Below are 13,941 nucleotides of genomic sequence, written 5' to 3'. Positions count from 1 at the left end.
GAAATACTTTATATTATTTTAAAAAAGAGCCTTGTTTTAAATACTATATATTATTTTTAAAAAGAGCCTTGTTTCTAAATACTATATAATATTTTTAAAAAGAGCTTTGTTTTTAAATACTTTATATTATTTTAAAAAAAGGTTTTTTTTCAAAATACTATATTTTATTTTTAAAAAGAGCTTTGTTTTTAAATACTATATATTATTTTTAAAAAGAACTTCGTTTTCTTACTACGGTAGTGTTATTAAGTGCTGCAGTTTTATAAAATTTAAAGTTAAATAACTTTTTTTATGTTATCCGTTTTACTTGTGGAAAATATTAAAATTATAGTTGTAGTTTGTAGTACTCGAAACTGTTGTTTTTAATAGATCTTTGATATCTCATGGGTCATGTCCATGAATCACTGCAGATCCTAGTGACTGAGGATATCATTCACTGAGCGTAGCGAAGTACTGTTTTAACTCACAATGGAAGATACTCTGAAGAACTAGCGTCATTGATCCCTTCGGCACCGGTGCGTAGTCGGGATACACGCCAAACGCGCGCCCAACATTTGTACACAGTTGACACTTGTCACATGAGAACGGGTCGCTTCTACGATTCGTTCTTAAGTTCAACAGCTCGGCTGTGGAACGAACTGCCGGCCTCTGTGTTTCCTCCCTCCTACAACATGGGACTCTTCAAGACCCATGTTCACTCCTTCCTCTCCACAAAAAGACCCTCCACACAGCATCCCCAAAGATGACATAGGCCCTGAGGGAAATTATTTTCTTCAGGGCCTCCTGTGTGGAGTAAATATAAAAAAAAAAAAAAAAAAAAAACTCAACCATTTGGTATTTCATTTGCATGTAAATTTGTTTGTTACGTTTCGATTCCGGTTCAAGATGGTAGCTATTTAATGGTACAATAATGTTTTTTTTTTCAACAGTTAAATTACTATTAATTAAATAGACAACGGAAATTTTAGTTTTGATTAATAATTTTTTTTATGGCAATGAATTTTGTTCCTGAACCCCGTTTTCCTCTCCTTCACACCTCTCCTCTTTGTCCGGAAGTCAGTCCAAGGAGCTCACTACGTTGAAGCATATCAAAGATTAATCGCGCGCTATCGTAACGCGCGTGAACTCGCATTTACGTGTTGGCGGGAAATAATAAAATAAGAGAAAATTAGAAACATATAATTTTTTGAACGCGAGGACTAAACTGTTCACAGAACTACTTAATTATCTTTACTTGTAACAAAAGAAAGGAAGATAATAAAACATTCATTACTATTATTATACTTACCTATTTTAAGAATAATTATCTCTTGGAGTGCCGACGAATTTTTAAATGAATTTCGCCGCACGTCAGCTAAATTTTCGCCGCGCGCCAGCTGATTCTATTTTTGTAATGACTTATATGTTATTTGCATTATTATGATTTGTAAATTGTACCGTCTTACCAGATAATGTGTTCATATATTTGTAAAAAATGGTCTAAAATTTACCATATTATGTAGTTTCCCTACAGTAGCTCAGAGAAATGAAATAAGTTTATATTTTTAATGATCCGGTGATAGCTAAATACGCTAGACTAGGTAGGTAGACACCTAAAAGAAAAATCATTTCACATTTTAATAAATCAAAGAAAGTACAGGGTGCGGCAAAACAGACAGTGCAAAAACAGACTGCAAAACAGACAGTGCAGTTTTGAAGGGCTATATAAAAAAATGGAGTTTATTTTATTTCATTCGGTACATCATGCTGTTTTATGAATCAAGTTCTGAAGATGAAATATAAATATTATGTTATATACCCCAGCAGCGATATATTAATGAAGGCGATTTCTGAAGTTTTCGGCTCCATTTTTCCCGAATTCGATCATTAAGTTTCTTCAAGGTGAGAAGCCCCGGTGTTGTCCGAACCGAACCATGGTAACGACTGAAAACAGCACGACCCTCCCGACACAATGATACCCGTCCCATGCCAAAACACGGGTGTACAAGCTCTTTAAAACTGCACTGTCTGTTTTGCTGTATTATTTGGGATATGAAAGGGTCGGTATCAGTGAATTTAAAACTGTAGTTATTAAATTTCAAACATGCCAAACTAATCGTAAACATGATTTTCTTTGAATTTCTTATGATTCGAAGAAAATAGAACTTGCATAATATACATATCCAGTGGACTTCCGATAGGTCTCCGTAGAACATGCGAGCATTCTAATATTATCCTTATCAGAATTATTTGCGTTGCGATTTTGACCTTAATGCTTTGAAAAATATATAAAAAAACAAAATCAACATCGCTTGGGCTAATAAAAATTTAGATTCCACTTTTGAATCTATGAATGGCTCCTTTCTGAAGGCATAAAAATAATATTCCTGTTTTATGCGATGGCGTCTTACAGGTTTCTTGAAAATGCCCTATTTTTTATCCTTATTAGAATAATTTGCGATGCGATTTTGACCTTAATGCTTTGAAAAATGTATGAAAAAACAAAATCAACATCGCTTGGGCTAATAAAAAATTAGATTCCACTTTTGATTCTATGGATGGCTCCTCTCCGAAGGTATAAAAATATTTTTTTCTGTTTTATGCGCTGGCGTCTTACAGGTTTCTTGAAGATACCCATAGACATATGAATATTAGTAGACCTGCCCTAAGTGATTAAAAGCGTATTATCCCCACTCCCCATACCGGTTCCATTGGAGCCGGCTGTGCTCGCGTATGGCCTCAAGTGAAATTTGAAAACGTGACGTCATCATTCTTGTGCGAACTATGGTCGAGGCATCATCGGTTCATTTTACGAAATAACACGGCAAAATGGTGACTTGTACTATGAAAACTTGTAAAAATAGATGTGAAAAAGAGAATAAACCCAATTGTCGTATTACATTCCATATATAAGCATTATTTTACTTTATTTTAAGCATATTCACATCGTATAATATGGATCAGATGTAGAAACATATACTATCACATCGAGACACGTCTGGACGCGAAACACAAAGCTGGTTGGTTGCTGGGAAGTAAATTATGAACATTTATAAAAGTGTCTTAACTAAATACTTAAACGAAATATTCGACTCTGAAAATAGAACCGAATTTTTTTGCCGAATTTGGACTTCGCAAATTTGTTCATAACGTGGCGAGTAATTTGCGCTCCCATGTAAAAATGTCTATTCATTCAAAAGCAGATTTTACTTTTAAGAAGTAAATGGTGATATTATAATGCGAGATGCCTATTTACTGTCAGATTGATTTATTGACGAATCACAGTCAGCTTCACTCCCTTCGTTCTTCAACAGTTGATTTTACCCCTCGCCATTATCTTCTCGTCTATTAATTCCTATGTCTGTGAAAATGCCCTATTTGTTTGGAGGAAAGAAAGCCAATAAGTGACTAGTTGTTCCATAACCGAAGTGTTGCCAAGGAACGTAATACAAAAAAACCCAACCGAATGTGAACGCTGGACACGCATAATAAATAATGCATGATTGTCATAGGGATAAATGACTTTAGCTCATTACTTAGTAAATTCGATGAAACATTTAATTATTATTTTGGTACCTATCTACCTTCCAAAGGTTGACTTCAAAAAGTTTATCAGTATTGCCAAGGGAATTAGAGCAGGTAATCTTGTCATTTTGTGTGCTTTGCAGTTTCGTCAGTAATTGTACATGTTAAAGGATAAATTCAAGGTTTATCATACACATATTTTTTTAATAAAAAGAAATATGTAGTATTGTTTTACGTGCAGAAGTGAGTTCATATCTGTGTAGCGCTTCTCCCGCGTTCTTGGAAATATATTTAGTAGTGTTATTTTTTTTAAGTGAGGTGGGTTCTTCTATATTTTCATTTAGGCCATTTTCGTTAAAGTTTGCACACGTTTTTATCATTTTTATACCCTTCATTCGGTTACTTTTACGTTTCACTTATACATGGATAAAATGAGTATGGCTGATTTATTTAAATCCTGTTAAAAACGTGATTGCAATCCATTTTAATCCAATTAGTCTATTCATAATATATTGAAACACGTGTTCATGCAGGCGTCCTTTTCCTAATAAATATAAGTACGAAATGTCACAATATTAGTTTGTTTATGAACATCGTTAGTACACATACATTATATTAGGAAACCTGTCAATTCATTTGTCAAAGCCATGCGATCCCGTTTTAAACAAGAATACGAATTATTTTACCAGATTTTCTTACTGCCAGTAAGTTTTCTCCGTGTTAGTTTTCACCAATGTATCTGATGACGTGAGGATTTTTTTTTTCAGTGTAAAAATTCTGGGATTAACTACCATAATACTCATGAGGGTAACAATTTTGTCATTAGATATCTTCAATTTATCTCTTAATAAATGCAAAAAAGATTGGAAAAAAAACAACACTTGATTTCAACATAAATATCTAACGGAGACAACTATTGAAGTCGGGGGTTTAAGTAAATATACACAAAATACGATTTTAGGGTATTAGTTTGGGTTATTTTAATAATTTATTAGTATTTCCAAACCTTCACACATAACTTTGATTGAAAATAAATTAATTAAAATTAGCGATTAGCACCAGATGTTTTTTAGACTATGAATTTCTAACTTCCCGATGGATACCTCTAGAAACATTTCAGATTTTAGCAATACGTTAAAAGATTGGTTTTTAGGCCTGCTAGGGCAAAGTCGACCGTAGGTCCGTCCATTACGCCGGACCGCGCGCCGAAAATTGTTTTTACACAACTTCATCACTCAAAATCACGTGTTTTTGGTTTGTAAATTTGGTCGTCTAGAAATGTTTCAGATGCTTTAATTAAATACTGCGAGTAGAATACATCTTGGCCTTTGAAATAATAGAGTATTTTTTAGATAAGTCTTTTTATAAGCCCAGAAAAAAATAATGTATAAGGCCTATGAAAACTGCTTTAAGGTTCAAAATCTCCTACTTACGAACCCATTTTCGGTTATAATTTTATTGCATAATGTGGCAAATTAAGTTATTCATAAAATGGATGGAAAAAAAATATATTTATGCCTGAACATCCACAAAATAAAATAAAAGGTACTTTTTGGCCATGTTTTTTTCTTGCATAAATCAAAACATGCGGATGGTGTTAAGCGGTAATTTAAACCTTATCACCATGTACGTAAGGGTTGTTATTGATATCGGCTCAATTTAAAATATTACACGACGTAGTGTATCGCCTTAAGATCCCACATTATTTTAGAGATTTGACAGAGCAAAATCAACCGCAGGTCTGTCCAATTCACAAGAGACGCGCTACACATTATTTTAGGCTATTGTCTCTCGTCTTTGTTTTTCCGTGTTTTTATCACTGATTTTAAGGACACCCCTTCCTACACAATCATTGTTATTTACAATTGATTACTTGAAGAGATTGATCATAAACAATGATACGATACAGATACAATGGTGTTATTAATGACCCATTTAATTATCTTCTTACAATCTAAACACTTCAAACTTCGGTCGAACTAATTGACGTTTATAAAAATATTTTCCCAAAAGTAGCACAAATAAAATACAACCAAGAAAAATGTCATAATTATTTTGGGCATCTTTTTTTTATAGATTGTTATATTGACAAAATGAATTTCAGTATATTATTTATGGTAGGTAAGAGTATATTATCTAGGTTAGGTTAAGTTAAAAATATAAGTTAATATCGATCATTTTATTTGGTAAAATATTAGTCGTTAAGAATATATCTGAACACTGAACTGATTCCTCGGCTGCCTAAGTCCTCCATCAACATTTATGGCTTATTTTGGTTGTAATAGGAGATTTTCAAATATTGTCAAGTTTCGTAACCCGGGAATGTTTATCTTTCTTTTAAAAAAACGTGTTCACGCAGGTGGCCTTGTCCGAATACGATATGAACGAGAACGACTGTATTGTTATTTTTAAGAACACGTGTTCCTACTTCCTTATAATATATTAGTACTTTACTGATATTTTATTATGAATTTTGTCAAATCATTTGTTATAGGATGGGATGTTTCACGGAATTTGAACAATTCATCAAATTTAAACGTTAATTTTCGGGTTCTGTGAAAGTCCTATTCAAGTTCTGTTATGATATCATTATAGGCTAGTTGCTTGACAGAACTGAAATAATAACATAACTCGAAAAAATCTTTCACAGAATATAAAAATGAACTTTGAAATTCCAAGAATTTTTCAAATATTCTGAAACAACCCGTTCCAAAATTTCTTCACTGATTGCTTTGTTATTTTTACACAACGTTGCACACCAATACGCGTGTGTTTTTATATACTTTGTTTAGTTGTCACCTGCGACAGGTAAAAAATGATTTTTTTAAAAACAGGGTGATCTGCTAGACAAACATGATTTTTTAAAGAGCGTATGCTGTTTGACGTAAAAGCAACTCGCGCTATTGTTTCTCTATCTACCCAGACATACCAAGCCACATGAACGGGTGGCGGGGTACAGCTAATTCAAAATAAGAAACGTGAAATTTGACGATAGCGACTTTTTGGTTCGTGTTTTTTGACAATGATGCGATATGCGATCAAAAAATGTACCGATTATTATGAAATCCGTTACTACGTGGATGGATTAAGTGTGTATTTTAAACATTGTTTATTGAATATTGTTTGCAGTTGGTAATAATAATGGTTTTAGTAGCGGAAACATTGTGTTGGTACTGTAAATGTTTGTGCAGAAAAAACATTTGACGGCAACTTAATAAAGACTATGTAAACTTAATTAATATCGCTGGAAGAAATGTAATAATAATGGATGTTGGTTGCAGCATCATCAATTGAAATATCGGAGCTTAAATATGAGATGATCCATATCTCTAGCTTTAATTCGCAAGTGAACTCACTGAGTGAAGACGTGTTCCTTAAAAAGTAACGCTTAAGTGATCTTAATAAGAAATAATAAGTAATACCTACTTAAGTGATTATTTAAAAATAATTCAAGTTTTTAAGAATTTTTATAAAATTCACTCAGCATTTTCGTGATCTTCAGAGAATTTCAAAACTCAACGAGGAATGTCTTCGACTGAAAAGGAAAAATTAAACCCAGAATGGTGAGTTTTAGTATTATATATTTTAATTATTTTTTCCTTCAACGTTTAATATTTTATTTAAAATAAAACTTTATTTCATTTAATTTCCAACCGGTTTCGCAAAAAACTTTTTTTAATTTGGATGTAATTCCTACCTACTGAAGTACCTACTCAGATTAATTCGTGCTTTCGCAGAAAAAGTTTTTGCGAAACCGATCGATAGTGGAAATAAATTTGGTAGTTTGAAATCAAATATAATTTGTTTGATTATGACCAGCCACGATGTATTTTTTAAATATATATGCATATTTTTACTGTTTCAAATTACATTATTATTTTTACTATTGTGGGTGGTTTTTTTTGTACTTTAAGTTTAATTTTTATATTATCTAATTTCCAAAAATCATTATATCATTTTTATAATTAATGGACGCAGCTCAACCTTCGAATATGTTAAATTTAATTAAATCTGCATTGATTCATAATATAATTAAAATATCTTTTTCTACTTCGGGGGTTGCACAGTTTTACTGCATCTGTGGACCAAAACACCACGACGAAGGCCGGGTTGTTTCATTTTAAGCCGCGGTTTACCCATTCTTATATTTAGTCAAAACTTCAAAATTTATGCTCCTTTCGAACATTCAACGTTTTTATTTTGAGCTGTTGGATTTGGTATTTGTATTTTAATGTGAATAACTACTTACCTTTATGTTTTCCTTAATTCAGAGGAAAATGTTTGCATTCATTGTAAATCATTTTATGCGCATTAATTACATTACACATAGTTGTTCATAATATTGACATTGAATTAAATTCAAGCTGAAATATTTCATTGTAAGGTTTTCATTATTTTCCTTAATATTATCCTGGGTTTTTCCACAGCTTGTCTAATAAACCCATTAAAATAATGCCTATAAATATATTAAATAAGCAGGTACTATAAATCATATTAATTTATGTGCTGTGTTTAATTTATATCATAGTTGTTTAGTACTTACCTATTCGTATCTATGTAAAAGATATAAAACATTTTCCTTTCTGAATTATTTATTTATTTATTTATTTATTTATTATTTATTAACGCCGATTATAGCGGCTTTTACAAAAAAATAACATTTGTTTTACATATTAATACAGAATATACATAGATAAAAAAAATATAAATATAAATACATAAAAGAGAACAATAGAAATAGTTCGTTAGAAATATATATATTGTTATATATTATATATATATATAAATATAAATATATAAACAATTCATATACAATAAATCACGGATAAATTAATACTTTAAAACTATATTTGATTATAATCAATCTGAGAAGCGCTGACATACAGTTTTAATTAAATAGTGTTTGTATGAGGTTAAGCTAGTAATGTTTATAGATTCATCCAAAACATATTTATTACCAAGTACATGTAGGCGATTTATTATGGAATTGAGTTCAGCGTTAGATCCTGTATTGTTGCAATGATAGGGTAATTTGAAACGAACTGATCGACTAGGTACATGGAAACATATTAACGAAAGAAGTTCAGGGGAGTTCAACAGGTTGGTAACGATTTTAAATAAATAAAATAGGTCAAAACAAATTCTTCTTTCTTTTAATGTATCGAGTCCCAATAATTGTAACAGAGAGGGGTAATTAATGTTTTCGACGAATATTCCCAATTTAAAATTAATATAACGTAAAAATTTATATTGGACTCGCTCAAGGGAATTCTCATGTACACTGTAGTAAGGACTCCAAATGGTGGTGTTAAATTCTAGTTGGCTTCTAACAAGTGAAGTGTAAAGTAATTTGACAGTTTTTAAATTTTTAAAATCCTTTGAAATCCGTAAGACAAATCCTAACATTTGCATTGCTTTACTGGTTATATTATTAATGTGTTTAATGAATGTTAATTTAGTGTCAAATGTTATACCAAGGTCTCTTATTTCATCAACAGATAATAAGGTGTGATTATTGAGAAAGTAGGTGAACAAAAATGGGTTTTTTTTTCTGTGGAATCTCATAAGTTGACATTTTTTTACATTAAGAGTTAATTTGTTTTTAAGACACCAATCGTAAAAGCTATTAATATTAGATTGAAGTGTTAGACAGTCCTCGATATTGTCAATAATTCTATATATCTTCATATCATCAGCGAACATTAGAATGAGAACACGGGTGAATATGTTTATTAATGAAGCAACCAACTACTTTTTAGTGTATTTTACATGAATCTAGATTTCGCCGTTTATCCAATATATTTTTAAGTTAAATAAATTTACCCACCTAGATTTCACAATTTATCTAATATATTTTTAAGTTCTATAAATTTACCCACCTAGATTTAACCGTTTTTCCAATATATTTTTATGTTCTATAAATTTATCCACCTAGATTTCAACGTTCATCCAATATATTTTTAAGTAAAATAAATTTACCCACCTAGATTTCAGCATTTATCCAATACATTTTTATGTTCTATAAATTTATCCACCTAGATTTCACCGTTTTTCCAATATATTTTTATGTTCTATAAATTTATCCACCTAGATTTCACCGTTCATCCAATATATTTTTAAGTTAAATAAATTTACCCACCTAGATTTCAGCGTTTATCCAATACATTTTTATGTTCTATAAATTTGGCACATTATGGCAAACGATCGATCAAAACTTTTTGCAAACTTGGCATAAAATTATAGTGATTTGTTTTTGGGGTATTATGCCGTGTTGCGTTACCTCCTTCTTTAGCCAACTTTTCAGACAGCATTGCAGTGTCCATCATCAGGGCAGATGTGTGATGATTTGGCCGTGAATATCTCAAATCATACTTGGCATAATATGACAAAAATCAGTCGAGTGGATAATTGAATTGTCCCAGCAAAAAACGTTTATGAAGATTTCCACTGACTCACTGGTATAATTATTTCCCTCCGCTAGTATTCAATGCAGTAAGGAGTAGATACATAATATTACTATGGTAGTTAGTCCCGGAATTTCTGCACTGAATTAAATCTCAACTTCCAATAATAGTACGTAATGGAATCTGAAAGCATATCAACGCAAGCAATTTTAGACTATCAAATGCATCATTTAGAATTTTATACAGGTCGTCGAAAAAGATGTCAGCGATTTTAAAATGAAACGACTAAGGACGGGTTGTTTCGGAGAATCTGAACAATTCATCAAATTTCAACGTTCATTTTCAAGTTCTGTGAAAGACTTTTTCAAGTTCTGTTTTTATTTCAGTTTTGTCAAGCAACTAGCCTACAATGATATAAAAACAGAACTTGAATAAGTCTTTCACAGAACTTGAAAATGAACGTTGAAATTTGATGAATTGTTCAAATTCTCCGAAACAACCCGTCCTAAGTGTTTATTAAAGGATAACTGATTATTTCACAGATTTTTTATTTTCGTTTATTGGGGAAACAAACAGTTATATATTTTATATAAATAATTACATTTTACATGTTTGCATGAACAAGTAAAGTTTCCACAGTAAAGTTTGAACAGTTCATCAATTTCATCGTTAATATAAGTTCTTTTAATATTCAAGTACTGTGAAGTAACCAGCACATTATGAAATAATAATAGAACTTGAATTTTAACTTTGAAATTTGATGAATTGTTCAAATTCTGTGAAAGAACCCGTCTAGACGATTTCGATATGAGTTCTCTCATAGGAGTCACAGATCTCGGATTTTTTCTGCGTAATCATTGTTCTTAAGATAACCCTATAAGAAAAGTTAACAGGAGTTATATCAGGGCTTTCAGGTGGCTAAAAACCACGCCACACCCTTTCCATCCCTTAAAGCAGAATTTTGATATTTCATGATGAAATTTTGTATTCTTGACGTTCAAAATAAGATGAAAATTACTGTCGAAAAATACCGTGTAAACGCCGGGGACTTTCATTTAGTGTAATAACAAACTACAAAAATTACCTCACCACCTTTTCTCACCCCTTTGAATTTTTTATGCTTTTTAACAAGTTTTTAATTTTGCTGAGGTTTAGAACTTAGAACTGAATAAAGGAGTTGTAAAAAGACTTAAAAAATAAAAGTAAAGTCCAAAAACAGCCGTACTCATTTTTCCCCGTATAGTTAGTTGTACGGGTAGCGTATTTAGTAACTTTTTTGTGTTCAATAGGAGGCAGTACTAGAGTTTAGAAATAGATTTAGCGTAACGAACCCGTGCGTGTTTATTGAACACGGAAAAAGAAATACGCTACCGGACGAAGCCGGGGACTTTCGTTAGTATCTAATAATAATAAATTACTGAAATTTTAATGAATGATATATCTTTTTTATCTCTTATCAAATCATAAAATCGTTTCTATTACATTCCGAGTTAAATTATCGAAAATTGAGAGGCAACGCGTCGCCGATAAGATTCAGTAACTTGGCCTGAATTGCATTTCTCTTTTTAAATCGTTTTCTGTCTTCATATAACCTTTGGAGTAGTGTTGCATTGATTAAGATTCCGATCCGTTGTAACCTCAATTATTTCTATTATCCAAATGCGTTGATATTTAAAACTCCTCCCGGTGACACAGGTACTCCTCCAGTGAAACAGACAGAAGAACCATTGAAATATTAATTTGTTATTGAAATAAATAAAGGAAAAAAATAATAAGCCTTTTAAAACAACACTTTCGGGACCATACCCGCACCCTGTTCAGTATGCAATTTTCTTCCAATGGCTGACACTTTACTCACCTTCTATCGTCATCTGGCCGAGTACGAACTCGGTTCGTGTAAATATTTTCGGCTAATCGACTGTGTACGAACTGTGTTCGTGTTTGGTTTGCATATGTTTCCTATCTAAACTACTCGTCCTGTTCATTCTACTAATCTCGCCGAATGGCGATCGGTTGGGACCAACATTTATTTCGTATATTAACTGCTGCAAAGGTAGTATAGCATAGTTAATATAGTCCGCGTATGTGTAATTAATTGCCACCAAAAATTGATAGAATGCATTGTCATCGATAGCGAATCTATCTGCCGAGTTTTATCAGAAAGTGGGTTAATTTGCGCTTCTCAGATTTACAGTCATTGATTATATCAAAATTGAAATGACAGATTGGCTAAAAAATATAATACCAAAAATCAAATACCTGCAATAGCATTTTTTTTAAGATTGTGGTTGTTTTACCTATCCTCTATTCAGTTCCAAGTTCTAAACCTCAGCAAATTTAAAGCTTGTTTTAAAGCACCAAAATTCTGTTTTAAGGGGTGAGAAAAGGCTGTGGGGTAATTTTCATATTTGTATCTATTTATTTAATATCAATGGTATAAATGTACCATATACAATGACATCAGAAAGTATGAAATGAACAGAAACTCTAGATGCATATAAAATAAGAGATACAAGTACATGCAACACTTATAAGTACACTTGGGTTATATTAGTATTAATTGAAAATATATGATACTATAGCCTTCTTGTACGTACATTCCGTGCAGTTAAATAATACGACTAATCTCAGGGTATTGTTATATTTAAACATGATTTTGGGACGAGTAGCTCTCGTAGGTTTATGAAAATCAATGAGGTTAAATAAATCAGGGCTGTATATACTACCATTTACATTTTTTACATATGTATTCAGTCGGATATAATCCTTAGATCTGAGAGTTTTAATAAATTTAATGTATATTATACTAGCTAAAGTTCACGTCGTTGCATACAGATTTTGTAGAGTTTTTTGAAAAAAAAAAGAATGCAGTAATTTTGAACGTTAAGTGTGCAAAATTTCATCAAGAAGTCAAAATTTTACTTTAAGGTTTGAGAAAAGGCGGTGTAGACCGCGACCTTCCTCTTGTTTTGAAGGTCAAGTGTGCAAATTTTCATCAATATTGGAATAAAACCGTAGATTTGTGTAAAACTCAAATCCATGCAGGCGGCATGGATTTGAGTTAGAATAACACAAATTCCTACAAACCTTTAACAATATTTGATTTTTGCAAACATTTTGCCAATAACGACATAGATAATGATTACTGCAGCAAATTTAGTGCTCTTGTTTTATGTGTAAAATTTTAAGAAAATAATTCAATATTTTTTCTAATCTAACGATTATTGGTTGGATCTACTTAATAACAAGTATTAATTTAATTTAAATTTCATGTATATCTATCATATAAAGTAGATTGGCAGGCGGACCGCGTGGATTTGATTTGTATACAAATCTATAGTTATATTACGAGGTTGATGAAAATTTGCACACTTGACCTTCAACACAAGAGGAAGGCCAGAAAAAAACTCTGTGTGAATCCCGAGCAACGCCGGGTAGTTTAGCTAGTTATTGATAAAAGAAAATTGAGTTAAAAGCTATGCGGTCGGGTATTTCAAGAATTAAAAGGATTTCCCTTTTGGTTATCTTCTCACTGACGTAATGTAACGATTAATCAACAACAGTCTATATTTTAAAAACATTGACATTATTATGATTCTTATCATAGCCTACATCTATTTCTTGTGCGATATTACCTTATCGTGTAGGTAGATAAGTAGATAGATATCTACGTTTCAAGTACACCTAATCACGTAAAAATGAATCAATGACATCGAAGAACCAAGTCTACATACGGCGCGGCGTGTGGATTAGAGATGAGTAGGTTCCGTATATTGCCGGAGGCCTCCGATGAGTGCTTCCTTTTAAAAGAACTCGAGTTCTTGTAGTGGGTTCCGAGTTCTTGGGCACGAACTGGGTACTGGTTGCTGTGTACTGGTGCCGCGCCGCGCCGGGACGCTTCCGGCGGCGAACTCGGACACAGGACACAGACCCGGAACAGGACCCGCAAGGGACTCGGGTTCAAGAACTCATTCCGGCTGAACCTCTAGTATGGATATTAAAAATGACACCGATACCAAATTTATTGGTTCAA

At 32.1% G+C, this 13,941-nt stretch overlaps 1 protein-coding gene across 4 annotated transcripts in view; it reads left to right on the top strand.

The window, feature by feature from the left end:
* The window catches only part of Prestin (solute carrier family 26 member prestin), a 193,699-nt gene that overhangs the window by 132,557 nt on the left and 47,201 nt on the right, over window positions 1–13,941 (top strand). Inside the window, exon 2 of one of the 4 annotated variants that reach the window (XM_089645152.1) lies at window positions 6,786–7,067. The exons of 1 other annotated variant lie outside the window; for it this stretch is intronic. In XM_089645152.1, the coding sequence (XP_089501278.1) occupies window positions 7,030–7,067 (38 nt within the window). In that variant the 5' untranslated portion in view covers window positions 6,786–7,029. Of the gene's footprint in view, window positions 1–6,633; window positions 7,068–13,941 lie in introns of all 4 variants that reach the window. 2 more of the 4 variants (XM_089645151.1, XM_089645150.1) reach the window with 2 other exon arrangements.

This window comes from Hesperophylax consimilis, chromosome 22 (genome assembly GCF_061612785.1).
Source record: "Hesperophylax consimilis isolate HC1 chromosome 22, BYU_Hcon_1.0, whole genome shotgun sequence".
In the NCBI taxonomy this organism is placed as follows: Eukaryota; Metazoa; Arthropoda; class Insecta; order Trichoptera; family Limnephilidae; genus Hesperophylax; species Hesperophylax consimilis.
Note: the sequence above shows the minus strand (reverse complement) of the source record. Positions and strands in the feature narration are given on the sequence as shown.